The 27,578-nt window shown below is 72.3% G+C and overlaps 1 protein-coding gene across 7 annotated transcripts; it reads left to right on the forward strand.

The window, feature by feature from the left end:
- On the forward strand, nucleotides 1–27,390 carry KMT2D (lysine methyltransferase 2D). 7 transcript variants are annotated; one of them, XM_068410409.1, is made up of 56 exons: nucleotides 1–99; nucleotides 1,667–1,749; nucleotides 1,860–1,986; nucleotides 2,075–2,307; nucleotides 2,413–2,510; nucleotides 2,609–2,771; nucleotides 2,894–3,059; nucleotides 3,161–3,275; nucleotides 3,360–3,517; nucleotides 3,637–4,484; nucleotides 4,711–4,839; nucleotides 4,918–5,411; nucleotides 5,523–5,768; nucleotides 5,957–6,070; nucleotides 6,443–6,553; nucleotides 6,660–6,764; nucleotides 6,999–7,180; nucleotides 7,255–7,419; nucleotides 7,513–7,622; nucleotides 7,712–7,759; nucleotides 7,845–8,060; nucleotides 8,135–8,278; nucleotides 8,371–8,487; nucleotides 8,825–8,958; nucleotides 9,083–9,272; nucleotides 9,637–9,711; nucleotides 10,089–10,193; nucleotides 10,350–10,532; nucleotides 10,837–10,921; nucleotides 11,041–11,285; nucleotides 11,564–11,637; nucleotides 11,717–11,767; nucleotides 11,920–13,632; nucleotides 13,824–14,000; nucleotides 14,084–14,232; nucleotides 14,461–16,556; nucleotides 16,661–16,784; nucleotides 16,868–16,955; nucleotides 17,140–17,206; nucleotides 17,332–17,564; nucleotides 18,135–20,966; nucleotides 21,048–21,191; nucleotides 21,270–21,434; nucleotides 21,530–21,680; nucleotides 21,767–21,848; nucleotides 22,044–22,219; nucleotides 22,641–22,789; nucleotides 22,894–23,029; nucleotides 23,112–23,251; nucleotides 23,609–24,779; nucleotides 25,186–25,322; nucleotides 25,473–25,603; nucleotides 25,696–25,981; nucleotides 26,535–26,608; nucleotides 26,720–26,828; nucleotides 26,920–27,390. In XM_068410409.1, exons 2-56 carry the CDS (start codon nucleotides 1,701–1,703, stop codon nucleotides 27,010–27,012), a joined length of 15,903 nt encoding a protein of 5,300 aa, XP_068266510.1. In that variant the 5' UTR covers nucleotides 1–99; nucleotides 1,667–1,700; the 3' UTR covers nucleotides 27,013–27,390. The 7 variants fall into 7 exon arrangements, with proteins under 7 accessions (XP_068266510.1, XP_068266505.1, XP_068266507.1 ...); XM_068410404.1 differs by having other exon boundaries at nucleotides 4,918–5,768; XM_068410406.1 differs by having other exon boundaries at nucleotides 4,918–5,768; nucleotides 11,923–13,632.
- The last annotated feature ends 188 nt before the right edge of the window (nucleotides 27,391–27,578 follow it).

The following is a 27,578-nucleotide window of genomic DNA, read 5'->3' on the forward strand; positions in this document are numbered from 1 at the left end:
GGGCGGGCGGCGGGACCTACTTTCCTCTGGAAATGGCCGCGCCGGGGAGCACCGTCCGCCCCGCGCCCCGAGGCCCGTCGGCGTAGGGCGGCCGCGGGGGTAAGAGCCGGGCGGGGGGCGGCCCCGACGGGGGTCCTGCGCGTTCGGGCCCGGGCACCGCGGCCCCGGAAGGGAGAGGCCCCCGCGGTCGGCCCCGGGCCGGGCCGGGCCGCGCCGCCGCCTCCTCCTCCCGGCCAGGCCTCCCCGGCGGCCGGGCCCGGCCCGCGGCTCCCGGCTCCCTTTGTGTCCGCTACCGGTACCGGCGGTGCCCGCCGCCCGGGGGAGCCGGCGGGGCCCGCGCCGCCACCTGAGCGCAGGTACGGCCGGGCCCGGCGCTGCGGGGCCCCGGTGCCGGTGCCCGGGTAGGCCGCGGCGGGCCGGGGCACCGGGCCTGGCTGGCTCGGCCCCCACGGGAGGGCCTGGTTACACCGGGGAGGGGGGGGAACGCGGCCCGGGGGTACCGGGGACACGGAGGGGGGGCGTCCCCGCGCGGTGCTTCAGCCCCCCCGGGGTGCGGGCAGGGCCGGCCGGGCCCCTCCGCCGACCCCCCGGTGCACGCCGGGGCCCTTCCTGGGCGGTCGCAGCAGCCCCGGGGCGGCCGTAATCCCCCCGGGATCACCGAGAACCGGAGAGGGTTCACTAGTGGGGCGGCCCCGGGCCGGGCCAGCTCCCTCCAACCCCCCCGCGTCGCCCCGGAGGGCACCCGGGGTTTTGGGGTGCCGGGGACTGCCCCAGCGCGTCCCCCCTCCCCGGTGCCCCGTACTCGGGGGGGGGGGGGGGCTGCCCCGGCCCCGGTCCCGGTCCCCTTCTTCTACCCCGCGCGTGGCTCGCGGTCGGGTTTGGTGTCTCCTTTGCCGCCCCCCGCAGCCGCCCGGGCCCCCCCCGGGGTTTTGGGGCGCACGTAAAGTACCAGCGGGTGGGGGCGAGGTGGGGGCTGCGGGGGCATGGACCCCCCCGGCTTTGGACAGGGTGTTTGTGGGTGAAGCCCCCCTGCACCCATCCTGCCCCCCCCCCCCCAGCACCGCGGGGGCTCGGCCGGGTTGACGCTGGCCCTGGGGAAACTGAGGCACGAGGCCGGGTGCTGAGGGGGGGACCCCAGCACCCCGCTTGGTCACTGCGCCCCAAATCCCACCCGGCCCTGCGGCGGGGGGCACGGGGGGGTCCCGGCGTTGCTGCGGGCACTGAGGGTGCTTCCCCCCGGTGCTGCGGGGGTCCGGGTGGCTCCTTGGGGGTCGCGGTGACCCCCGTGGGGTGCCGGTGTGCGGTGGGGCTGGGGTCACCTCCCCACAAGGTTTAATCGAGGTCACGCGCCCCCGGCCCCCGTGTGGCCTCGCTGGTGGGGAGGGGGGTGCCCTGGGGTGTCCCCACCCCGACCTGGGGGGGACCGGGGTGCGGTGGGTGACAGAGCGGGGGGAGCCATCCCCGGTGCGGGGTACGGGGTCTCACGGAGCCCCGGGGACCCGCCGCCTGCCTGCAGCACGTGCAGGGGGGGACGCTTCTGCCGGGCTGAGACCCCACTGACTCGCCTCAGGTGGAGGGGGCTGCCCCGTCCCTTGGGTGGGGGGTCACGGGGGGCTGGGCGGGGGCTGGCGTCCCCGTGCTAACGGATCTCGCCCCCCCCCCGCAGCCGCGGGCCTCCCCCGAGGGACGCTGCAGGCAGGATGGACGAGCAGAAGCCGCCCGGCGAGGAGAAGGACGCGGACACGCCAGGTCAGCGCGGGGCAGGGCAGGGTGCTGGGGGGCTGGCGCTGTGCCCCCCTCCCCGCGGCGCTGGGTGCTTGTCCCCCTCCCGCGGTGGCTGACGGCCTCTCCCCCGGCAGCCGATGGGGCCGTGGCCTCGGAGGAGATGGGCAGCGCGGAGGGGGACCCCCTGAAACCCCCCGAAGGAGCCTCCGCAGGGCCGGAGCCGGAGAGCACGGACACGAAGGGACCTCCCCCGGCCGGCAGGTGAGGACGGGGGGGGCTCGGGGTGGTGTGGGGCTGATGGGGGGGTCCTGAGCGTCCCTGACACCCCCGGTGTCCCCCCCCCTCCCAGCACGCCGGCCCGCCGCTGCGCCCTCTGCAACTGTGGGGACTGGGGCCCGCACGGGCAGCGGGAGCTGCAGCGCTTCGAGCCGGCGCCCGACTGGCCCGAGCGGCTGGCGGGCTTCGAGCCCCCCGAGGGTCCTGGCCAGCCCCCCCCGGAGCTGGAGCCGGTGGGCGACGACGACCTGGCGCAGATCGGCTTCTCCGAGCGGGTGACTCCGGCGCAGCTCTTTGAGCCGACGGGTGAGTGTGGTCACGGCACTGGGGTGCCCATCCCGCCACCCCGCGTGTCCTGCCCGGCCCGGGGACCCCCCCCCTGCCCTGTCCCTGACCCCCCCCTCCCCGCAGGGCACTGCTGGGTGCACCGCTGGTGCGCAGCCTGGTCGGCCGGCGTGGGGCAGGGGCTGGCCGGCGTGGACAGAGCCGTTTTCTCAGGGATCTCACAGGTGAGAGCGGGTCCCGGGGCGGGCGGGGGGGCGGCTGTGGGGGGCTCGGCCCAGCCCTGGGCAGCACCTCTGACCCCGCCGGGCTCCTCCGCTTCCAGAAATGTGAAGGCTGTCGGCGGACGGGGGCCACCATCCCGTGCCGGGCGGCCGGCTGCCCCCGCCTCTACCACTTCCCCTGCGCCGCCGCCAGCGGCTGCTTCCAGTCCGTGAAGACCCTCCGGCTGCTCTGCCCCGAGCACGTGGCCGAGGCCGCGCAGATGGGTGCGTGCGGGGCTGGGGCCACCAGCCCTGGGTGCCCTCCCACCCTGGAGAGGGGTCCCAGGGCAGGTGGGGAAGGGGAGAGGGCGGCCCTGACAGCCCCCCCGCTCTCTCCCCCTGCACAGAGGACGCCCGGTGCTCGGTGTGCGACGGGCCGGGCGACCTGCGGGACCTGGTTTTGTGCACGGGCTGCGGGCAGCACTACCACGGCGCCTGCCTGGCCGTCACCCTGACCCCCCGCGGGCGCTCGGGCTGGCGGTGCCCCGGGTGCAAGGTGTGCCAAGCCTGCAGGTGAGCCCCGTGGCCCCGCGGCGGGGAGGGGGGGGGGACGCGGCGACGAGGGGCGCGTGGGAGGGGGCCGCAGCCCTCACGCCTGCCCCGGCACCCCGCAGGCGGCCCGGCGAGGACTCCGCCATGCTGCTCTGCCAGGCTTGCCACAAGGGCTACCACACCTCCTGCCTGGAGCCGGCCCCCGAGGGCCTCCCCGACGACCCCTGGAAGTGCAAGGTGCGTCCCGCTCCTGCCAAGGGGCTACGGGGGTGGCCGACCCCCCCTGCCCACCCCTCACCTGCCTCTGCCCCCCTACACCAGGACTGCCGGGTCTGCTCGGACTGTGGCCGGCGCCCGGCTGGGCTCGACCCCGGCTGCCGGTGGTACCGGAGCTACACGGTGTGCGAGGGCTGCCAGCAGCGCCGCGCCGAGGAGGAGGCCCCCGGGACGCCGGCACAGCCGGACCCCCCTGCCCAGACGTGAGTGGGGGGCTGGTTTGGGGGGTGTTGGGGCTGGGTGCCCCCGTTGCGGGTCCCGTGGCCTCGGGGAGGGGCGGGTGGCCTGAGCCCCGCTCCCCTCACCCGCTCCCCCCGTCCAGGTTGGCGTCCCCCGACCGCAGCGAGCCGACGGATGTGACCGTCCCCCCGCCCGAGCCGGAGCCTGTGGGGCACGAGGAGCAGCCGCAGCCGGGGGGGGACCCCGAGGAGGCACCCCCGGGCGATGGCGGGTCTCCTCCTGGCAAGCCGACCCCCGCGGAGGTGCCCCCCGATGAACTGCCCCTCGACAAGCCGCCTCCTGAGGAGTTGCCCCCCGACGTGCAGCCCCCCGAGGAGCCCCCTCCTCTCGTGCAGCCCCCCGAGGAGCCCCCTCCTCTCGTGCAACCCCCCAACGAGCCCCCTCCTCTCATGCAACCCCCCAAGGAGCCCCCTCCTCTCGTGCAGCCCCCCAACGAGCCCCCTCTCGTGCAGCCCTCCAAGGAGCCCCCTCCTCTCGTACAGCCCTCCGAGGAGCCCCCTCCTCTCATGCTGCCCCCTGACGAGCCACCCCCTGATGAGCTGCCCCTTGAGAGACCATCCTTTGATGAGCCGCCCCTTGACAGACCCCCCATCGATGAGCCACCCCTGGATGAGCAGCCCCTCAACATACAGCCCCTCGACGAGCTGCCCCCCGATAAAAAACCGCTCGAGAAGTCGCCCCCCGACGAGCTGCCCCCCAACAAGTCTCCTTCCAACAAGCCAGCCCCTGACGAGCTACCCCTTGATGAGCCCCCCCTCGACGAGTCTCCCCCCGATGAGCAGCCCCCCAACGAGCTGCCCCTTGATGAGCAGGCCCCCAACAAGCCACCTCTCGACGAGCTGCCCCCTGAAGAGCCCCCCCATGAGGAGCTGCCCCCCAAGGAGCCGCTCCCCAGCGAGCCGCCCCCTGAGGAGGACCCCAAGCCACCAGGTAAATGGGGGATCTCTGGGGCTGTCCCCTTTCCCCTCCCGTGGGTGGGGGGTCCCACACCTGGCTCCTCTGCCCGCACTGCTCTTGTGTGACCCCGATTTCATGCTTTGATGCCCTGTTTTGGGGGGGCTGGGGGGTCCCTGGGCCAGGCTGAGGTGATGCTTGTTGCCTTGCAGGGGGCAAAGGGACCCCCATGGCCCCCCTCACCCACGGCCCTGTCCCGCAGGTCTCGTCCCTGAGGTGGCCGTGGCAGAGGATGTGCCAGCCCCGGCCTCGGAGGTGCCCCCCGAAGAGGAGATGGAGCTGGAGCCCTTGCTGCCCCCCGAGACGGCACCTCCGCCCCCGGCTCCCCCAGGTGGGTCTGGGGACGCGTCGGGGTCGGGGTGTCTCTGCTGGGGGCTGCGGTGTCACTGTCCCCTCTCCACCCCCCCAGATCTCCGCGCTGTCTCGCCCGCTCACCCCCCGAGCCCCTCACCCAACGCCAAGGAGGACGAGGTGCCAGAGCTGCCCACCCCAGCCCTGCCCGAGCCCCCTGGCAGCCCCGGCACCGCCATGGACACCGAGCCCCCCGGCTCCCCGCCACCCCCCCTGGGCTCGCCCGCCTGCCCTCCGGCCCCCGCCGAGCCCCCTGAGGATGAGGAGATGGAGACGGCCGGTGGCGAGGGGGAGTCACCAGCCAGCCCCCCCGGAGACGGCCCCCACGCCAGCCCAGCCCCAGAGCTGGGGCACTTCCCAGGCCTGCCTGAGGAGGAGGAAGAGGAGGAGGAAGAGGCACCGAGGCTGGAGCGGGAGGGCACCAGCAGGAGCTCCCCGCCGCTGAGCGAGGAGGACGTGCTGGAGGAAGGCCGGGCTGGGGGGGACCCCGAAGCCAAGGGGTCCCCGTTGCTCCTGGAGCCGGAGGAGCTGGGCCCCGAGACCCCCATGGAGGTGTGCGCCGGCGGGGAGAAGCTTCTGGGGCGCGGAGACGAGGGGGGTCCCGAGCCCCCCGCCCTGCGCCCGCGGCCCGACATCCTCAACGAGATCTCCAACCTGAGCCAGGGCGACACGAGCAGCAGCTTCCCCGGCTCGGAGCCGCTGCTGGGCTCCCCGGACCCCGAGGGCGGGGGGTCGCTGTCCCTGGAGCTGGGGCCGGCCTCGGCTGACGCCAGCCTGCAGAAGGAGGACGCCGGGTCGCTGCCGCTGGGCGCCGAGACCGACGACTCGCTGCTCTTCGAGCCGGCGGCCAAAGGCGACGGGGACAAGAGCCGGCGGCGCAGCTCCCCGGGGCGCTCCCGCGTCAAGCAGGTACCGGGGGGGACCCCGCCAGCCCCGGTCTCGGGGGGGACTCCTCACTCACTGCCCTGCTGGGGCCGTGCCCCCCCTTCCCCAGTAGGCGAGGGGGGTGGGATGGGGGCCGTGCCCCTCGGCTGCCCCGGCCAGGGTGCGTGGCGGGGGTCCGGGTCGCTGTAATCGCCCTCTCCCCTTGGCCCTAGGGACGCAGCAGCAGCTTCCCCGGGCGGAGGCGCCCCCGAGGTGGGTCCCACGGGGGCCGGGGCCGGGGCCGTGCGCGCCTGAAGTCGACCACCTCGTCCGTTGACACCTTAGCAGTAAGGCTGGGCCGGGGCGGGGGGCCGGGGGGTCCCCGAGCTGTTAGGTGACAGGGCTGAGAGCCGAGCGTCTCCACTGTCCCCTTCCCCTCCATCCCAGTCCCTCGGAAAGGCTTGGGAGCCCTCAGGGTGGGTGGGGGGGTCCCAAGGGGCAGGCGGCTGCCTGGGGCTGCGCTGTGGGTCTGGGGGTTTCACCCCACAAGCGTGGGGCTGCAGCAGAGGTGTCCCCTGGGGAGGGGCTGGCTCGCAGGTGGGCCCCTGCGTGTTCCCGTGCCCCCCAGTTTGGCACTAGACGGTGGCTGGTGCCCCCCCAGACTGCACAGAGAGTGGGGGGGGGGGTCCTTGGTGCTGAGCCCCCCGCTCTGTCCCCAGCTCGCCGACGTGGAGAGCTCGCCCAGCAAGGAGGAGGACGAGGACGACGACGACACGATGCAGAACACGGTCGTGCTCTTCTCCAACACCGACAAGTTCGTGCTCATGCAGGTAACGGGGCGCTGCAGGACAGACAGAGGGGACAGGACAGACTCCTGTCCCCCCCCCAGCCCCTGTCCCCCCCATCCCAGCTCCTCTCATGGCCTCTCTCCCCCAGGACATGTGCGTGGTGTGCGGCAGCTTCGGGCGCGGGGCTGAGGGCCACCTCCTCGCCTGCTCCCAGTGCTCCCAGTGCTACCACCCCTACTGCGTCAACAGCAAGGTGAGGGGGGGACCAAGACCCCTGGGCCCACACCGGGTGGGCAGGACCGTGCTGTGCCCCTCGGGGACCCACACGGCCAGGCCGTGTCCCTCAGGGCATGAGGTCTGTCCCTGTGGTTGTGCCATGGTCCCGGGTGTCCCCTGTGGCCCTGCCAAGCCCTGGTGGGGGGACACAAGCCTGGGGACCCCCGTGGCCGCTCCCCGGGCTGACGCAGCCCCCCCTCCTCGTCCCCAGATCACGAAGGTGATGCTGCTGAAGGGCTGGCGCTGCGTGGAGTGCATCGTGTGCGAGGTGTGCGGCAAAGCCTCCGACCCCTCGCGCCTCCTGCTCTGCGACGACTGCGACATCAGCTACCACACGTACTGCCTGGACCCCCCGCTGCAGACCGTGCCCAAGGGCGGCTGGAAGTGCAAGTGGTGCGTGATGGGGGTGCGAGGGGAGCCCCGGGGGGGGCTCGGGGCTGGTGCTGACCCCTTGGAGCCCCCCCCAGGTGCGTGTGCTGCGTGCAGTGCGGGGCGGCGTCCCCCGGCTTCCACTGCGAGTGGCAGAACAACTACACCCACTGCGCGCCCTGCGCCAGCCTCGTCGTCTGCCCCTTCTGCCGCCAGAAGTACGTGGAGGACGACCTGCTCATCCAGTGCCGGCACTGCGACCGGTGAGCGCGGCCACGGGGGGGTTCTCCGGGCTCGGGTCACCCCGTGGGAGGGGTGACCGGCGGTGCGTGAGGGGTCCCCGCTTGCCCCCGCAGGTGGCTGCACGCGGCATGCGACAGCCTCTTCACGGAGGAGGAGGTGGAGCAGGCTGCGGACGAGGGCTTCGACTGCAGCGCCTGCCAGCCCTACGTGGTCAAACCGGCCGGTGAGCGGCGGGGGGGCAGCCCGGGGGGTTTGGGGGGGACGTTTGGGGGACGTGGGGACTCACCTCCCTGTCTCCTTCCCACCCTGCAGTGCCCGCGCCTCCCCCAGACATCGCCTCGGTCAAGGCCAAGGAGCCAGGTACGTGCGGGGCCGGTGCTGTGGGTTCTCTGGGGCTGTGGCTGGTGCTGGCTTTGGTCCCCAACGCTGGCTTTGGTCCCCTCAGAGCCGCAGTATTTCCGCTTCGAGGGCGTGTGGCTGACGGAGACGGGCATGGCCGTGCTGCGCAACCTCACCCTGTCCCCCCTGCACAAGCGGCGGCAGCGCAAGGGCCGGCCCGGCGCCCTCAACGGGGACGGGGGGCTGGAGGGGGGCGACCCCCTGGGCCCTGACGACAAGAAGGATGGTGACCTGGACGCTGATGAGCTGCTCAAAGCCGAAGGTGCGTTTTGGTGGTGGGTAAGGTGTGGGGGTGCCAGGGGACCCCGCTAACGTGGGTGTGCCCCCCCCCGGCAGTGGGTGTCGAGCACATGGAGTGTGAGATCAAGCTGGAGGCTCCGGCCAGCCCCGACCGCGACATCGGGGCCGACGTGGACTCGGGGAAGGGGCTGGAGGACCCGGAGGAGTGCAAGAAGAGGAAGCGCAAGCCGTACCGGCCCGGTGAGTGCCACCCGGGGCTGCCCCCCAGGGCTGGGCACCCCCGCAGCCCCGCTGTGACCCCCCCCCACACCTCCTCTCCCTCTGCTCCTCAGGTATCGGCGGCTTCATGGTGCGGCAGCGCAAGTCCCACACCCGCCTCAAGAAGGTCTCGGCAGTGCTGGCCGAAGTGGGGCGCGAGGGGCTGAGCGCCGAGGGGCACCCGGAGGAAGGTAGGGCCTGGTGGCACCCTTCCCTTTCCCTTCTTTCCTCGTCCCTTTCCTCGTCCCTTTCCTCGTCCCTTTCCTCGTCCCTTTCCTCGTCCCTTTCCTCGTCCCTTTCCTCGTCCCTTTCCTCGTCCCTTTCCCTTTTTCCCCTTTCCCCTTGTCCCTTTCCCCTTGTCCCTTTCCCCTTGTCCCTTTCCCCTTGTCCCTTTCCCCTTGTCCCTTCCTTCCCTTGTCTCCTGGGGATGGAGAGGGACCCCAGGGTGTGCCCCATGGTGCCTGAGCCCTTCCCATGGCACAGGAACAGCCCCAAACTCTTTTGGGGGGGGATGTGTTCATGGGGCAGCTGTTGCAGGGGCTCCAGGGGACCTCCCAGCCGAGGGCGGCCTGGATCCGGGCTCGGCAGAGGGGGATGAGAAGAAGAAGCGTCGGGCGAGGAAGAAGAGCAAGTTGGAGGACATGTTCCCCCCGTACTTGCAGGTGGGATGGAGGGGGAGGATGGAGGTGGCCCTGGGGAGGATGGAGGTGGCCCTGGGGAGGACGCGATGGGGATGGATGGGGGGACACCCCGCCGTGGCGCTGACGGCAGCCCCCTCCTCGGCAGGAGGCGTTTTTCGGGAAGGCGCTGATGGACCTGAGCCGGAAGGCGCTGCTGGCGGCGGGCGGCGTGGGGGACGGGGCCGCCCGCCCCTCCCTGGGCCAGGGCGCCCCGCGATCCAAGGGGGACCCCAGCCTGGCCGGGGCGCTGCAGGGAGCCCCCCACGACAGGAGGGAGACCCCCACGCACCCCCGAGGTGAGTGGGGCCGAGAGCCGGACTGGGAGCCCAAACGCCGCTGGTCACCGTCCCCAAGAGGGGTCACACGGGGTTAGTGGGGGGTTTTGGGGGATTGACGTGGACACCGGAGGCCCTGGGGGGGTCGTTGTGGGTCCCGGGGGGTCATTGGGGGTCCGGGGGGGTCACTGGGGGTCCTGGGGGTTGTTGGGTACGGGGGGTTTTTGGACACTGGGGGTTGTTTGAGGACACTGGGGGCTGTCAGAAGGGTGCGGGAAGACGCTGGGGTTGGGGGGGACCCCGGGAGCGGTCTTGGGGGGACCGTGAGGGCAGTTTGGGGGGTCCCGGTCCCCCCCCGGCCCCGCTGAGGCCTGGTGCCCTGCAGGGGACGACAGCACGGACGGCAGCGCTGCTGCTCCTGACGATGACGGCAAGGAGGACGCGAAGGCCGAGGACCTGGGTGAGCCCCGGGGACCCCCCCCGGACCCCCCGCTCCGTGCCCGGGGCCGCCGGGTTGTGCGGGACACCGGCAGCCGAGTCCTCCACGGGGCCTAGAGCGTCTGCCACCATAGAGACGGAGCTGCTCTATGGTAGAGGAGTACGCTCTAGGCAGGGCCGGAAGTGCGGGGAGGAACTCTATGGTTTCTTCTGAGTGGCTCCCCAGCGCCGGTGACCATAGAGTGGTGCCTAGAGCGCCCCCGCGTGGTGCGGCGCTCCGCCCGGCCCTGGAGGACTGTCTCTGTAGGGGCGATGGGGAGGGCACCGGGCTGGGGGGTCCCGGGCCCTGAGCTGGGGGGTCCTGGGGGGCTGAGGGCACCTCCTGGTTCCTCCCCGCAGGGGCCGATGAGCCGAAGGATTCCCCGGACCCCGGGGACGCCGAGAAACCGGCCACCCCGGGCGAGGGCGCGCTGAGCTCCGACCTCGACAGGATCCCCACGGAAGGTGCGGGCCCCCCGCGCCCCCCTGCACCCCCCTTGTCAGTAGGGGTGCGGGACCCCCAGGGCCGGGACCCCCCAGGGCCCGGGTTTCTCGCCCTCCCGTCACCGTGAGCTTTGCACCGCACGCTGCCGTGGCTCAGCCCTTCCTTCCCCCCCGCAGAGCTGCCCAAGATGGAGAGCAAAGACGTCCAGCAGCTCTTCAAGGACGTGCTGGGCTCGGCGGAGCGCGGGGAGCAGCCCCTGAACTGCGTGGCTGCGGGGATGGAGGCCGGCGGCGCAGGGCAGGACCCCAGCCGGGCGCAGCGGCCGTTTCTGCCCGGTGACCTCCAGCTGCCGGGGCAGGGTGGGTGGAGGCAGCCCCAAGCCGAGACGCGGTGACCGGGGAGGGGGCGAAGGCCAGGACCCACGGTCCGCCCTGGGAAAGCCGACGCGCCGCGACCTCGTTGGGGCTGAGCTGTTTGAACAGTGGCGGTGCCCGCGGCAGAGGGCTCTTGGGTCTTCCCTGTCGCTCTGGGGATGAGCGTGGGAAGCGTTTTGGGGGGGTGTGGGGAGATCTTGTATTGCCTGAGGGCTCCTGGGACCCCCGGGGCGGGCGCAGGCTCAAGCCCCAGCTCTGCCCTCCCTGTAACCCCCTCCTTCCCTCGCAGGGAGCGTTTCCCTGGGCTCGCTCTCCGGAAGCGTCTCCTTGGACTCGTATTCGGGAGTCTGCCAGTCCCCGTTCCTCGATAACAGGTACGTGGGCAGCTGGGGGAGCTGGGACCGGCCTCCCTGGCGCGGGGGAACCCCAGGGTGCTGTGGGACCCCTCTTTCCCCACACACTGCCAGTCCATGACACGCTCTCCCCCACGTAGGGAGCGGAGTGGCTTCTTCAGCCCGGACCACTGTGAGCCCGAGAGCCCCTGGGCCAGCAGCTCGGCCGCCACCACCCCCTCGACCCCCACGACGCCCACGACGGAGGGCGAGAGCGACGGGCTGTCCTACAACCAGCGCAGCCTGCAGCGCTGGGAGAAGGACGAGGAGCTGGGCGAGCTCTCCACCATCTCGCCCGTCCTCTACGCCAACATGAACTTCCCCAACCTCAAGCAGGATTATCCAGGTAGGGCTCTGGGGGGGCTGCGGCCGCCCCGTCCGGGGGTAGGGAAGGGGGGAGGTAACGCCTCTGGTCCCTGTTTGGAGGGGAGATCCCGTCTGCTCCGGCACAGGGACCGAAGCGCTCCTTGCAGTGGTGGTGGGGGGGTCTTGGCACCCACTCTTGGCCACGGAGCTGTCCCCGCACGTGCAAGGGGACAGTCGCCCGCTGAGGGCCTGGGTGGGCTCATCAGGCACGGGGCTAACGCCACTTCTCGTCTTTGTCTGCTCCTACCGGCCTCCCAGACTGGTCGAGCCGCTGCAAACAGATCATGAAGCTCTGGAGGAAGGTCCCTGCCACAGACAAAGCCCCTTATTTGGTGAGTGCCGGGGGCGCCGCCGGGGTGGGGGGCCGGGGCGCCGGGGGCCGCGAGTCAGCTGGCTTCGTGTTTTTGTTAGCAAAAGGCCAAAGATAACCGGGCGGCTCATCGCATCAACAAGGTGCAGAAGGTACGTGCCGCAGCGAGGAGGCGCCCGGTGGCCCCGGCCCAGCCCTGGGGGACGGGACGTGCCCACCCCCTGCCCCTCGGCCCCTTCCCCAGCCTGCTGGGGGGGTCCAGGCGTGCGTCCCTGCGGCTCTGACGGCCGGGCTCTCTCCGCAGCAGGCCGAGAGCCAGATCAACAAGCAGACCAAAGGGGAGGGACTGCGCAAGCCCGAGAGGCCCTCGCTGCACCTGCGGATCCCGGTGCCGCCGGGGGCGCAGCCCGTCTACGTCAGCAGCCCCCCCGCTGCCGGCGAGGGCTTCCTGAAGCCCCCGGCGGGTGCCGGAGCGGGGCCGGAGTCACCCAGCGAGCTCTTCCTCAAGCTCCCGCCCCAGTCCCCCGCCCAAGTGCCTTCGCACGACCCCTACGGCGCGGCGGCGCCCGCCTACGCGCTGGAGCCCCGCTTCCCCGAGCCCCTGGGCCAGAGCCCCACGGCGGGTGCTGCCTTCCAGCCCTTCCCTGGCCAGCCCCAGCCCCTCGCCGGCCCCCGCGCCGGCCCCGGCTCCCAGCCCCCCGATTTCCACCCCACGCCGCCCGGCACCCCCCGGCACCAGCCTGGCACCCCCGACCCTTTCCTGAAGCCCCGCTGCCCCTCCTTGGACAACCTCTCTGTGCCGGGGAGCCCCGGGGCCCGGCCCCCCGAGGCCCTGCTCTCTCCCCTGCCTTTTGGGGAGCAGAAGAAGGGTCTGGAGGTGAAGAAGGAGGATGGGGGGAGCCTGGGGGTCTGCTCGCCCGGCTACGCCCCCACTCTGGGCTACGGGGACTCCCCGGGCGGCCCCCACCTCTCCGCTGCGGAGCTGAAGGCGGCCGACGTCTTCAAAGCCCCCATGACCCCACGGGTCTCTCAGGTAGAGCCGCAGAGCCCGGGCCTGGGGCACCGGCCCCCCGACCCCCATCCCCTGGCCCCCTCGCCCCCCGGCCACCCCGATCTCTACCGCCAGTCGCCCTACGCGGACCCCTACTCGCAGCCCCCCCTCACGCCCCGGCCGCAGCCCCCCGAGGCCTGCTGCGCCCTCCCGCCGCGCTCCCTGCCCTCGGAGCCCTTCTCCCGCGTCCCCGCCAGCCCCCAGTCCCAGTCCAGCTCCCAGTCCCCCCTCACCCCCCGGCCGCTCTCCAACGAAGCCTTCTGCCAGTCCCCCGTCACCCCGCGCTTCCAGTCCCCGGACCCCTACTCCCAGCCCCCCTCCCGGCCCCAGTCCCGGGACCCCTTCACCCCCCTGCACAAACCCCCCCGGCCCCCGATGCCGGAGCCGGGGTTCAAGTCGGTGCCGCTCTCGCACAGCCCGGCGGCCGGCGGGGGCTTCGGGGGCGGCCCGGCGGGTGACCCCCACGCCAAGGCACCGCCCGGGCAGCAGCCCCCCTTCGCCCGCTCCCCCGGCGCCAGCGTCTTCCCGGGGGGGCAGCCCCCCATGCGCTTCACCTTCCCCCCGGCCGTCTCGGAGCCGCTCAAGGGCTCCCCGTCCCACCAGCCCCACGGGATCAACAGCCATTACGTCCCCGGCAAGCCCCAGAGCTTGGCCTACGCCTCGTCCCCCGGGTTCCACCAAGCCGGCAGCCCGCTGGGGCCGGGCGCCGCGGCTGCCGACACCTACAGCCTCTCGCCCCTGCGGCCCCCGGCGGTGCTGCCGCAGCAGCCCCCGGCCCCCCCGCAGCAGCAGGACGCCTCCGTCGCCTTCCTGCCCCGAGCCGCGCTGGGGCCACAGGCCGACAAGAGGGAGGAGGTGGCCACGGGGCTCTCGGCACCCCCGAACCGGGACCTGGCGGAGCTGCCCGGTGGCCAGGACGGGGCCCTGGGCACCATGAGCCAGTCAGAGCTGGAGAAGCAGCGGCAGGTGAGGGGGTGCGAGGGCAGAACGGGACCTCTGCGGTGGGTGGGGGCGTTGGGGAGCCGGGATCTGCGTGTGGCTCCTTCCCCGAAGCCGTGGAGGGGGCACGGGGTGCCCAGGGCGGGGGGCACTGGTGGGTCCCCAGGGTGCTGGGCTGAGCCGGTCGTGCTCTCGGTGCTAATCCCGGTTCCTCCCAGCGCCAGCGGCTCCGCGAGCTGCTCATCCGGCAGCAGATCCAGCGCAACAGCCTGCGGCAGGAGAAGGAGAGCGCGGCGGCGGCGGCGGCCACCTCCTCGCCAGCCGGCTGGGCCACCGACGCCGGTAGCCAGGGCTTCGAGCTGAGCCGGGGCATGGCCCCCTTCCAGCCGGCGCAGGTAGGAGGGCGCGGGGGAGCGGCTCCGCCGGGAGGCTGGGGGTGGGCAGGGGGGTGACGCCGTGTCCTTCCCTCCTCTCCCAGGACAAGGGTCTTCTGGGGACGCTGGCCACCGTGGCCGGCACCGGGAAGCTGCCGGGCTCCGTCATGGTGCAGGCGGCGTTTGCGCAGGACGAGCGGCTCTCCCGGCCCCCGCCGGCGGCCACGCCGGCCGCCCTGGACATCAATGGGAGGTGGGTGCCCGGTGGCAGGGTGATGGGCTCACCATGGCTGCGTGGAAACGAGCGGGGCTTCACCTTGGTGGGGTGCGTCCCCCCGCCACGGGGATCACCCCAGAGGGACGGGGTGGCTGGGGGTTTGCTGGGTGGTCCGAGGGGGTTGGGGCCCCCCGGGGTCCTGCGCGTGGTGCGTCGGGGCCGCGGGCAGTGCCAAGCTGGTTCTGACACCGCGGCGTCTTGCAGGGCGGCGGTGGGGCCCCCCCAGGCCTTCTACCCCCGCGGGGTCTTCCCGGCGCCGTCCCCGCAGCAGCACCTCTGGCAGCAGCAGCAGCAGGCGGCAGCCGTGGCCCTGCGCCTCCCCGGCACCTCCCGCTTCGCCCCACCGGCCGCCGGCACCCCCGTGGGCAGCCTGGGCACCCGCCTGCCCGTGCCCACCGACACGGTGCCCGCCTCGCCTGCCGCCCTGGGCGCCCCCTTCATCGAGCTGCGGCACAACGTGCAGAAGGGCCCCGGGGGGGTCGTGGGCTCCCCCTTCGCCCCCCAAGCGCCCCGGCCCCGCTTTTTCCTGCCCGGGGAGGAGGGCACCCCCCAGGCCCTCTGCGCCCCGGTCGTGCCCATGCAGGCGCTCCCCGCCCCAGGGCTGCAGCCCCAGAAGATGCCGGTGCCGCTGCCGGTGCCGCCGGCCTCCCCCCAGGGAGCCGAGATGGGCAACAGCCACCACCAGCCTCACGCCAAAGCGGCCGCCCCCCCGCCGCTGCCGGCCCCCGGCCTGGAGCTGCAGCACGTCCCCCCGCACCCGCTGTCCTCGGGCTCTGCCCTGCGCCCCGAGGGACCCAAGGATGGCACCGCGCCGGACCCCGTGCCGGCTCCAGCCCCGGGGAAGAGCCACCTGAGCCTGGAGGGGGCACGTCTGCCCTGCGAGGTGCCCGTGGAGCCCGATTTGGACGATGACTTTGGCTCCCACAAGGACCTGGAAGATGACGACGATTTGGCCAACCTGAGCCTGGATCCGGACGTGGCCAAAGGGGACGACGACCTGGACAACCTGGACAGCCTGGAGACGGCGGACCCGCACCTCGACGACCTGCTCAACGGCGACGAGTTCGACCTGCTGGCCTACACCGACCCCGAGCTGGACACCGGCGACAAGAAGGACATCTTCAACGAGCACCTTCGCCTGGTCGAGTCGGCCAACGAGAAAGCCGAGCGCGAAGCCCAGCTCAAGACGGAGCCGCCGGCGCCCGCCTCGAAGCTCCCCGACCCTGGGGACAGCAAAGACACGGCCCCCTCCGTGGAGGACCGGGAGGTGCCCAAAGAAGGGCTGGTGCCCGGGGTAGGCTTGGGACCCTCTCCCTGCCCGCAGAGCACCCCGCTGGCACCCGACCCGGCTTTCAAGGCGCAGGGCACGGAGGCGAAGGCGGGCTCGCTGCCCGCCGACGTCAAGCCCAAGCTGGAGGACGGCTGCCTGAAGACCTCTCCCTGCCAGTTCACCGCCGGCGGTCCCGAGCGGCTCCCGGTGCCCGTCAAGGCGGAGGCTTTGCAGGGCACGGATAAGATCTCTGCCTCGCTGGGGCTGAGCCTCAAACCTGGCCAGACCCTCCTGAGCCCCGGGGCCGGCCCCGCTCGCCTCGGCTTGGCCAACTTCCCCAACAGCAGCCACGCCGGTGTCCCCATGCCGGAGAAGGACTCCTATGCTGGCCCCGGCCGTGGGCTGGCCCCTGCCCAGCTGGGCAACCAGAGCAACCCCTTGCTGGAGAAGTTTGAGCTGGACAGCGGAGCCCTGGGCCTGGGCAGCGCCCGGCATTCGCCAGCCGATGACCTGGACAAGATGGAGAGCTCGCTGGTGGCCAGCGAGCTGCCGCTGCTCATCGAGGACCTGCTGGAGCACGAGAAGAAGGAGCTGCAGAAGAAGCAGCAAATGTCAGCTCACCTGCCCCGGGGCACCCCCCACCTCCCGGCCCCGGGGCACCCCATGCTGCACACGGCGGCCGCCGGGCAGCCCCCCGAGGGGCAGCCGCCACCCCGCCTGGGCGCCCCGCAGCCGCCCCTCCAGCTGGGGCTGGTGGCCAGGCCGCCGCTGATGCCACCGCAACCACCCCGGCTCGGCGCGCCCCAGCAGGGCCCGGCGCTGGCCCCCCACATGGGCATGGCCCCTGGGCAACCCCATGTGCTGGCGGCCCCCCACGGCGTGCAGGTGGCCCTGGCGCAGCCGCAGCAGGGCCAGCAGCAGGTGCTGGTGCAGAAGCCGATGGCCGGGGTGCAGCCGCCCGCCCTGGGCCTGAAGCCCCCCCAGCTCGTCATGCAGCAGCAGTTGGCCAACAGCTTCTTCCCGGACACAGGTAGGGGCTGCGGGTGGCTGCCCTGGGGGGGCGTGGGGCCCTTTTGGGTGGGGGGCACAGGGCTGGACGCGCCGTGGCACTGACCACCGGCTCCCTCTTGGCAGACCTGGATAAGTTCGCGGCCGAGGACATCATGGACCCCATCGCCAAGGCCAAGATGGTGGCGCTGAAGGGCATCAAGAAGGTGATGGCTCAGGGCAGCATCGGGGTGGCCCCGGGCATGAACAGGTAAGGGGCACGACGGGCGGGGGGGCACAGGGTGGGCACGTGCCTCTGGCTCACCCCTCATATCTGCCTGTCCCCCCCCAAAGGCAACAGGTTTCCCTGCTGGCCCAGCGGCTCTCGGGGGGCCCGGCCGTCTCCGAGATGCAGAATCACTTGCTGGCAGGGAGCGGGCAGGTGAGTGGGGGGTGGCTGGGGAGGGGCACGGGGGTCCCTCGGGGCTGCCTGGCTGGGTGCTTGGGGCACTGCCAGGCAGGAGCCGCTCTGGCTGGTGGGTTCGCAGTCCCCCGGGGAGGTGGGGGCCGTGGAGAGGGGACAGGGAGCGGTGGGGGGGTGTCCTCACCGCTCTCCTCTCTGCCAGGAGCGGAGCGGCACCGACCCAGCCCAGGCTCGCCCCAACCCCCCCGCCTTCGCGCAGGGCGTCATCAGTGAGTACCGAGGGGGCCGGGGCGGCGTGGGCCGGGCAGGGCTGCGGGCAGGCTCGCTCCGGAGCCCCGGGCGGCCCAGGGAACCGGGGTCCCGGCTGAGCCGAGCCCTCTGCCCGCTCCTGCAGACGAGGCCGACCAGCGGCAGTACGAGGAGTGGCTCTTCCACACGCAGCAGCTCCTGCAGATGCAGCTGAAGGTGCTGGAGGAGCAGATCGGCGCCCACCGCAAGTCGCGCAAGGCGCTCTGCGCCAAGCAGCGCACCGCCAAGAAGGCCGGGCGGGAGTTCCCCGAGGCCGACGCCGAGAAGCTGAAGCTGGTGACAGAGCAGCAGAGCAAGATCCAGAAACAGCTCGACCAGGTAGGGCTGTGCGGGCGCCCTGTCCCCGGTGCCAATGCGGTGCCGTCCCTGATGCTAACGTCCCGCCGTCCCTGGTGCCAGTGTGGTGCCGTCCCTGGTGCTAACGTCTTGCCGTCCCCAGTGCTAATGTCCCACCGTCCCCGGTGCTAATGTCCTGCCCTCCCCGGTGCCAATGTGGTGCCATCCCTGGTACTAACACCCCGCCGTCCCCCAATGCCAATGCGGTGCTATCCCCGGTGCCAATGCAGTGCTGTCCCCGGTGCTAACGTCCTGCCCTCCCCGGTGCCAATGTGGTGCCGTCCCTGGTGCTAACGCCCTGCCATCCCCGGTGCTAACGTCCCACCGTCCCCGGTGCCAACATCCCACTGTCCCTGGTGCCAATGCGGTGCCGTCCCCAGTGCTAACGTCCCGCCGTCCCCGGTGCCAATGCAGTGCCGTCCCTGGTGCTAATGTCCCACTATCCCCAGTGCTAACACCCCAATGCGGTGCCGTCCCTGGTGGTAACGCCCCGCCGTCCCCGGTGCCAACGCGGTGCCATCCCCGGTGCCAACGCCCCACCATCCCCGGCAGGTACGGAAGCAGCAGAAGGAGCACACCAACCTCATGGCCGAGTACCGCAACAAGCAGCAGCAGCACCAGCACCAGGCCTCGGCCGTCATGGCCCTGAGCCCCTCGCAGAGCCCCCGCCTCATGTCCAAGCTCCCCGGGCAGCTGCTCTCGGCACACGGCGTCCAGCAGCCGCCCGGGGCCGTGGTGGGCGCGCAGGGCCTGGGCCAGCAGCCGGGGCAGCCCGGGGGGCTGCGCCTGCCCCAGGGTGGCGTGTCCATGGCCGTGCAGCAGGGCCTGTCCTTCATGGGCCAGCAAGGCGTGGGCAACGCCCCGGTGCCCGGCACCTCCAACGCCTTCTTCGCCGGGAACCCCGCGCTCCGCGGGCTGGCCGCCGACAGCCGCCTGATGCAGGAGAGGCAGCTCCAGAGGATGCAGCTGGCACAGAAACTGCAGCAGCAAAACATGCTGGGCCAAGTGTCGCTGCAGCAGCAGCCCGGCGTGATGGGACAGGCGACGATGCAGCAACAGGGCGTGATGGGACAAGCGTCGATGCAGCAGCCGGGTGTGATGGGACAAGCGTCGATGCAGCAATCAGGTGTGATGGCACAGGCGTCCCTGCAGCAGCCCGGTGTGATGGGACAGCCCTCGATGCAGGCGCAGGGCATCATGGCCCAGACGTCGATGCAGCAGCCGGGTGTGATGGGACAAGCTCCGCTGCAGCAGCCGGGCGTGATGGCGCAGACGTCGCTGCAGCAGCAGGCGGTGATGGCCCAGACGTCCCTGCAGCAGCCCGGTGTCATGGGACAAGGCTCCATGCAGCAGCCCGGCGTCGTGGCGCAGACGTCGATGCAGCAGCCCGGCGCCATGGGGCAAGGCTCGATGCAGCCGGCAGCCATGGTGGGGCAGCCCGGCCTGCTGGGGCAGCAGCAGCCGGCGCCGGGCACCGTGGGGCAGCCCATGGCGCCGAAGCAGCCGGGGCTGATGGGCAGCCAGCAGAGCCTGTTGGTGCAGCAGCTCTCGCCCCAGCAGCAGCCGGGCTTGCTGGGCCACGCGCAGGCGCCGGGGCTGCAGCACCAGGCGGTGCTGGGCCACCCCCCGCCCCAGCGCCAGGTCCTCCTGGCCCCCCACCAGCAGCAGCAGCGGGTCCTGGGCTCGCCCCAGCTGCCGCCGCAGACTCCGGGGATGCTGGGCCACCGGCTCGTGCTGTCCCAGCAGCTGGGGCAGGCGCGGGCGCTGCTGGCCCCGCAGCAGCAGCAGAACTCAGCGGCCGCCCAGCCGGGCCTCCTGGGGCAGCCCACGATCCAGCACTTTCCGCAGCACGGGGCGGTGGGCCAGGCCCCCTCCGTGCTGCACCCGAGTCAGGGAATGCAGCCGGCCCCGGCCGTCCTGGCTGCCAAGGACCAGCCCGGCGGGGCGGACGGCGGCACCGTGCCCGCCGAGGGCAGCGAGAGCGGGGGGCAGCTGCACGGGGGCCCCCTGGAGCAGCAGGGAGCCCTCAACCCCCCGGGGCTGGGCGGCCCCGAGCCCCCGGCCCCCAAGCACCAGGCTGAGGTGGGGCAGGGCCAGCAGCTCCTCTTGGCCTCCCCGCAGCCGGGCGTCCTGGGCTCGCAGCGGGCAGCCCCCGTGCAGCCGGGCACGCTGCTCGCCCCGCAGCTGCAGAGCCCCGGGACCGCCCGCCCCGAGCCCCCCCAGCAGCACGGGGACGCTGCCGGGGCGGCGGAGCCACCGCTGGGCTGCGGGACGGGCCAGGCGCAGGGCATGGTGCTGGCACAGGTGCCGCGGCCCCCCGAGCAGCCGGGCAAGGGGCCACCGGGCTCGCTGCAGGGCCAGCCGCGGCTCCAGAGCCCCGGGCAGCACAAAGTGGGGCCGGGCACGGGCACGCTGCCTCTGGGGCAGGTGCCGGGGCCGATGATGGGCCAGATCCGGGCGCAGCTCCAGGGCGTCCTGGCCAAGAACCCGCAGCTGCGGCACCTCACGCCGCAGCAGCAGCAGCAGCTCCAGGCGCTCCTGGTGCAGCGGCACCAGCAGAACCTGCTGCAGCAGAGCCAAGCGCTCCGGCCCCCCGGCCCCTTCCCCGGGCAGGCCCCGGACCACGGCTCCGCGGCCCCTGCGGCCCGCCAGCCCCCTCGCCCCATGGGGACCCTCTTCCAGCCGCGGCCGGGCGCCCCGGCGGAGGCGCAGGCCGGCTTTGCCGCGGAGCAGGGCCGGGCGGTGCCGGGGCAGCCCCTGGCCGAGCTGGTGCAGGCAGCCCTGGCTGCCCGCGGCCCCCAGCCCGGCCTCGTCCGGCTCGCCGCGCCGCTGGCCCCCTCGCCCCTGGGCTGCGCCCCCCAGCACTTGGCCAGCCCCGAGCAGAGCCCCCAAGAGCCAAAGAAGACGTCGCCGGGGGCCCTGGCCTCGGCCCCCAGCCCCGTGGCACCGGCGGAGCAGGGGCTGACGCCCAGCAGCGCTGACCCAGCACGGAGCCCCTGGGACCCCGAGGTAGCCGGCGCGGACCCAGCCGACCCTGGCGAGCCCCACGTCAACGGGGCCGTGCCCGAGGGGGCCCCCGCGGCCGGTGACCCCGCCGAGGTGCTGGTGAAGCAGGAGCCGAAGGAGGAGGCGGCGGCGGCGGCGCAGTGCGAGCTGGACAGAGACGAGGCGGCGAAGCCAGAGGCCAACGGGGACCCTGGGGCCAGCCAAGCCAACAGCGTGCTGGCCCCGGGTGGCCGCTCTGAGGCTGGGCACCTCCTGCTGCAGAAGCTGCTGCGGGCCAAGAACGTGCAGCTCTCGGCGCAGAGCCCGGGCGAGCTCAACGGGCACACGGAGAGCCGGGGCGCCGGGACGGAGCCGCGGCCGGTGCTGCTGGGCCGGGAGGTGAGCGGGGCGGGATGGCACGGGGGGTGATGGCCGTGGGGTGGTGCCCGGCACGGCTCCCGCTCCCCTCTCCCTCCCCAGGACCCCTCCATCGCCAGGAAGCCGGCGGCCACCAAGCCCAAGCGGGTGCAGAAGGGCAACGAGCGGGTGCCGGCGTCCCGCAAGAAGCTGCGGAAGGACGAGGGGCTGCGGCCCGGCGAGGCGCTCATGAAGCAGCTGAAGCAGGTAACGGTGGCGGGCCGGGGGCGCGGCGGGGGGCTGCCTTCCCCCCACCCAGTCCCCTCCTCACCACTCTGCCCCCAGGAGCTGTCGCTGCTGCCGCTGACCGAGCCGACCATCACGGCCAACTTCGGGCTCTTCGCGCCCTTCGGCAGCAGCCCCATCAACGGCAAGAGCCAGCTGCGGGGCGCTTTCGGCAGCGCCGTGCTCGACAGCGTGCCCGACTACTACTCCCAGCTGCTCACCAAGGTGAGGCGGGCTTGTGCCCTTGTCCCCCAGCCCCGACGCGGGGGTCCGGGGCCACCCCGCCGTGCTCACCCCGCTGCCTCCTGCCCCCTCCCCAGAACAACCTCAGCAACCCGCCCACGCCGCCCTCCTCGCTGCCCCCCACGCCGCCCCCCTCCGTGCAGCAGAAGATGGTGAACGGCGTCACGGCCCCCGAGGAGCTCGGCGAGCAGCCCAAGGACCCGGCCCGCGAGCCCCACGGCCACAAAGGTGAGCGTGGGTGGCACAAGGGGTGGCACAGAATCCCTGCTGGCACCTGTCACCCCCCCCGTGACACCCGTCCCTTCCCCACGCAGACACCCCGGCCATGGAGGTGAAGAGCCTGGACCTGCTGGCAGCTCTGCCCACCCCTCCCCACAACCAGACCGAGGACGTCAGGTGAGCCACCGGCCACGGTGACCCCTCAGGGGTGACACCAGGCCCCTCAGGGGTGATGCCAGCCCCACAGGAGTGACACCAGCCCCCCCAGGGGTGATGCCAGACCCCCAGGGTGACACCAGCCCCCCCAGGGGTGATGCCAGACCGCCAGGGTGACACCAGCCCCTGCCACCCGTGACACCTCCTTCCTTGCAGGATGGAGAGCGACGATGAGAGCGACTCCCCCGACAGCATCGTCCCCGCCTCGTCCCCCGAGAGCGTCCTGGGCGAGGAGCTGCTGCGCTTCCCCCTGCTCAGCGAGGCCAAGCCGGAGCTGGAGGAGCGTGTGCTGTCCCCCATCATCCCCATCATCCCCAGGGCCAGTATCCCAGGTGGGCTGGGCCGGGCTGGGGGGTCTGGGTGGGGGCAAGGCAGGGCAGGGGGAGTCTGTGGTGTGTGGGGGCCAGGCAGGGGGGTGGTCTGTGGGGTATATGGACTGGGAGGGGTCTGCAGGGTGCACAAATCAGGTGGGGAGGGGTTTGTGCAGTAGGTGGATGGGGCAGGAGGGGGGTCCCTGGACGTGCGGGCTGGCAGGGCTGTGGGGGGCGAGGGGAAGGGTCCCTGGGGCATGGGGGCTGCGGGGAGGGGGCTGCGGGGTGTGCTGCAGCTGGGCAGCAGAGCCTCAAGCAGGGCCCCGGGTGTCAGGGCTGGGTTTCTGCAGGGGTCCAGGGCGGCTGGGTGGGCTCAGGGGTGGCTGTCGGTGGGGCTGGGTCTGCACGGCTCTGATCCCCCCCCCCCATCTCCCCACACCAGTGTTCCCCGACACGAAGCCCTACGAGGCTGCAGAGCCCTTCGGGGTCCCCCCGGGGAAGGTGGGGGCGGCGGGCCCGGGCGCCCCGTGGGAGAAGGGCAAGAGCAGCGAGGTGTCCGTCATGCTGACGGTGTCCGCAGCGGCCGCCAAGGTGAGCGAGAGGACGGGGGGAGGCGAGACCCTTGGGGTCCCGGTGGTGACCCCGTATGGTGGCATCCAGGGCCCTGGACCCATCCCGTCCTCCTTTTCCCCCAGAACCTCAACGGGGTGATGGTGGCCATGGCCGAGCTGCTGAGCGTGAAGATCCCCAGCTCCTATGAGGTGCTGTTCCCGGACGGCCCCGTGCGAGCCGCCGTGGTCGAGGCCAAGAAGGTGGAGACGGACGTGGCTGGTGAGCGTCTGCCTTGTCCCCGCGGGCTCCCTGCTGTCCCCAGGCCAGAAGCCCGGTGACGGGCTCTCTGTCTCTCTCCCAGGGGTGCTCGGTGGGAAGGAGAAGGCGGCGCTGGCCGGGAAGGTGCCGGAGAGCAGCTCCGAGTGGCTGAAGCAGTTTGACGCGGTGCTGCCGGGGTACAGCCTCAAGGGCGAGCTGGACCTGCTGACGCTGCTCAGACAGGTCAGCGGGGTGCAGGGGTGCCCCCGGCGCTGGGATGGGGGGAGAGGGGTGGTGGGGTGCCTGGTCTGGGGGGGTGCAGGGCGGGGGGGGCCCTCTGGGACCAAGGGTGACCACGTGGAGAGGCGCGTGGGGGTCCCTGTGGGTCCCCCCAGGACTGCAGGGTGGGGGGTCCTGAGGTCCCCCCGTGGGGAGGTGCTGAGTCCCCCAGGGCTGTGTGGAGGGGGTCGGGGGGGTCCCTGCAGGGCTGGGGTGCTGCAGGGTCCCCAAGGGCCGAGGACCCCTCACCGCAGCGCTCAGGGAGGTTGGGGGTCCCCACCCCGGGACGCTCTGACCCGCGCCCCCCTCCCCGTGCCGCAGGAGAGCCCGGCGCCCGAGAAGACCCTGCCCCACTGCTACGTCAACAACGTCTCCGACCTGGACGTGCGGCAGCTCTCCGTCATGCCCCAGGAGCCCTCGCCCCCGCTGTCCCCCTCTGTCCCCTCCCCTTCCAGCCCCACCGAGGCCGCCAGGGTCCCCGACCCCGAGGCGGCCCACGAGGCAGCCCCGGCCCCACTGTCGCCCCCGCCGCCGGCCCCCTCGCCAGCCCCCCAGGAGGAAGGGGCCGCCTCCCCCCACTCGCTGCCCCGCTTCAAGCCGCGCTCGCGGCCGCCGGAGGACGGGGACGAGGCGCGGCCGCGGCTGAAGAAGTGGAAGGGGGTGCGGTGGAAACGGCTGCGCTTCCTCGTCACCATCCAGAAAGGGGGGGCCAAGCGCGACGGGGACAAGGAGATCGCGGAGTTCATCGACAAGCTGGGCACCACCCTGCGCCCCGAGAAGGTGCCGCGGGACCTGCGCAAGTGCTGCTTCTGCCACGAGGAGGGCGACGGGGCCACGGACGGGCCGGCGCGCCTGCTCAACCTCGACCTCGACCTCTGGGTCCACCTGAACTGCGCCCTGTGGTCCACCGAGGTCTACGAGACGCAGGGGGGGGCCCTCATCAACGTGGAGGTGGCCCTGCACCGCGGGCTCCTCACCAAGTGCTCCCTGTGCCAGAAAACCGGCGCCACCAACAGCTGCAACCGCATCCGCTGCCCCAGCGTCTACCACTTCGCCTGCGCCATCCGCGCCAAGTGCATGTTCTTCAAGGACAAGACCATGCTGTGCCCCGTGCACAAGCTGAAGGGCCCCTGCGAGCAGGAGCTGAGCAGCTTCACCGTCTTCCGCCGCGTCTACATCGAGCGGGACGAGGTGAAGCAGATCGCCAGCATCATCCAGCGCGGCGAGCGGCTCCACATGTTCCGCGTGGGCGGGCTGGTCTTCCACGCCATCGGGCAGCTCCTGCCGCACCAGATGGCCGACTTCCACAGCGTCACGGCCCTCTACCCCGTGGGCTACGAGGCCACGCGCATCTACTGGAGCCTGCGCACCAACAACCGCCGCTGCTGCTACCGCTGCACCATCTGCGAGAACAACGGCCGCCCCGAGTTCGTCGTGCAGGTCATCGAGCAGGGCCTGGAGGATCTGGTCTTCTCCGACTCTTCGCCGCAGGGTAAGGGGGAAGCGGGGGCTGCGGGCGCCGGGTCGCTGGCACAGAATGGCTGAGCCACAGAATCCCAGACTCAATGAGGTTGGAAGAGCCCTCTGGGACCATCGAGTCCAACCATGGCCCTGACACCACCATGGCAACTAGACCAGGGCACTAAGTGCCACGTCCAGGCTTGTCTTAAACCCCTCCAGAGATGGTGACTCCACCACCTCTCTGGGCAGCCCCTTCCAGTGTCTGATGACCCTTGCTGAGAAGAAATGCTTCCTGATGTCCAGCCTGACCCTCCCCTGGCGAAGCTTGAGGCCGTGTCCTCTTGTCCACTCCAGAACGGGGAGGACGGGGCCATGGGGGGGTCCTGGGGTGGCTCAGACTGGGGGGGTCCAGCTCCAACCCTCCCTCCCCTCGGCAGCCGTCTGGAACCGGATCATCGAGCCGGTGGCGATGATGAGGAAGGAAGCCGACATGCTGCGCCTCTTCCCCGAGTACCTGAAGGGCGAGGAGCTCTTCGGCCTCACGGTGCACGCGGTGCTGCGCATCGCCGAGTCGGTAGGTCCCGGGGAGGTCATGGTGGTGGTGGTGGTGGGGTGGGGGGGGTCTGTCCTCCGTACCGGGGCGATCAGCCCCCGCTGGGAGAGGGGCCAGGGCAGCCGCGGTGCTGCCGCTCGACCCGCGGCCCCTCCGCTCCCTCCGCGGCAGCTGCCCGGCGTCGAGAGCTGCCAGAACTACCTGTTCCGCTACGGCCGCCACCCCCTCATGGAGCTGCCGCTGATGATCAACCCCACGGGCTGCGCCCGCGCCGAGCCCAAGATCCTCACCCACTACAAGCGGTGAGCGGGGCTGGGACCCCCCCGGGAGCGCCGGGATCCCCGCGGACCCCTCCGCTCTGACCCCCTCTCGCCCCCCCCTCCCACCCCGGCAGGCCCCACACCCTCAACAGCACAAGCATGTCCAAGGCCTACCAGAGCACGTTCACCGGCGAGACCAACACGCCCTACAGCAAACAGTTCGTGCACTCCAAGTCCTCCCAGTACCGGCGCCTGAAGACGGAGTGGAAGAACAACGTGTACCTGGCGCGGTCCCGCATCCAGGGGCTGGGGCTCTACGCGGCCAAGGACATCGAGAAGCACACCATGGTCATCGAGTACATCGGCACCATCATCCGCAACGAGGTGGCCAACCGGCGGGAGAAGATCTACGAGGAGCAGGTGGGGGTCTGGGGGGATGTTGGGGGGGTCTGGTAGGATGTGGGGGGGACTCGGGGGAAGTGGAGGGGTTCTGGTGGATGTTGGGGGGGTCTGATGGGATGTGGGGGCGCTCTGGTGGGATATGGAGGGGCTGTGGTGGGATGTGGGGGGAGCCTGGGTGGATGTGGAGTGCTCTGGTGGACATTGGGGACTGGTGGGATGTGGGGGGACTCAGGTGGACGTTAGGGGCTGGTGGGATGTGGGAGTAGTCAGGAGGACAGTGGGGGCTCTGGTGAGATGTGGAGGGCTCTGGTAGGACATGGAGGGGCTCTGGGGGAATGTGGGGGGACTCGGGGGATGTGGAGGGGCTCTGGTGGGATGTGGGAGTAGTCAGGAGGACATTGGGGGCTCTGGTGGGATGTGGGGAGGTTCTGGTGGGATGTGGGGGGGCTCTGGTGGGACATGGAGGGCTTGGGGGATGTGAGGGGGCTCTGGTGGGATGTGGGGGGCTCTGGGGGGATGGGGGGGCTCGATGCAGCCACTGACACCCTCTTCTCCCCCGCCCCCCCCCCAGAACCGCGGCATCTACATGTTTCGCATCAACAACGAGCACGTCATTGACGCCACGCTGACGGGGGGCCCGGCCAGGTGGGCACGGCGGGGGGGGGGCTTCAGGGTGGTGGGACCCCCCCAGAGGGAGCAGCGACTGTGCCCCCACGTCGGCGCTGACCCCCACCCCTCTCTGTGCCCCCCCCCCAGGTACATCAACCACTCGTGTGCCCCCAACTGCGTGGCCGAAGTCGTGACCTTCGACAAGGAGGACAAGATCATCATCATCTCCAGCCGGCGCATCCCCAAGGGGGAGGAGGTCAGGAGGGGGGGGGGGGGGGGGGGGGGGGGTCCTGGGGGAGGCTGGGCTCATGCCGTGCCGTGGGTGACTCCCCGCTCCCCCCCCCCAGCTCACCTACGACTACCAGTTCGACTTCGAGGACGACCAGCACAAGATCCCCTGCCACTGCGGAGCCTGGAACTGCCGAAAGTGGATGAATTAAGTGGGAGAAGGGGCTGGGGGGGCCATGGCCCCCCCCCGGGAGACCTCGCCAGGACCCCCCCGGGGCCACGGGAGGTGCCGGGACGGCCGGGCAGGCGGCCGGGGCACGGAGGCGAGGGCGGCCGCCGCGGAGCCGCTGGCCCTGCCCGAGCGGGACGGACGGACGGACGGACGGACGAACTGGCAACTCAGGGTTTTCTTTGCTTCGTCCTGCGAGGAAAAAAGGGGCTGGGGGGGGGAAGCTGGCGAGACCCCCCCCCTCACCCCCACCCACCGCCCGCCTCCCCGCGGGGGAGCAGCGCGGGCCCAGCGGAGCCGCAGCGAGTTCGGAGCCGCCCTGGATTTATAATTATTATTATTTTATTTTATTTTATTTTTTTTTTTTAGAAACAAAACTAATCACGTTCGCTCGCTAATTACCAAGGTAACAGACTCCTTGAGCTCGACAATCCAGGCTCTGCCCCGCCGCGGCGGCGGCCAGAGCTCGCTCGGTTCCTCCCGTCTCTCCTCGTTTGTGCGTGTGGACGAGCCCCCGAGGAGCCCCCGGAGCGCGGCGGCGCGGGCCCC

The sequence above is a fragment of the Nyctibius grandis genome, chromosome 11 (genome assembly GCF_013368605.1).
Source record: "Nyctibius grandis isolate bNycGra1 chromosome 11, bNycGra1.pri, whole genome shotgun sequence".
Lineage (NCBI taxonomy): Eukaryota > Metazoa > Chordata > Aves > Nyctibiiformes > Nyctibiidae > Nyctibius > Nyctibius grandis.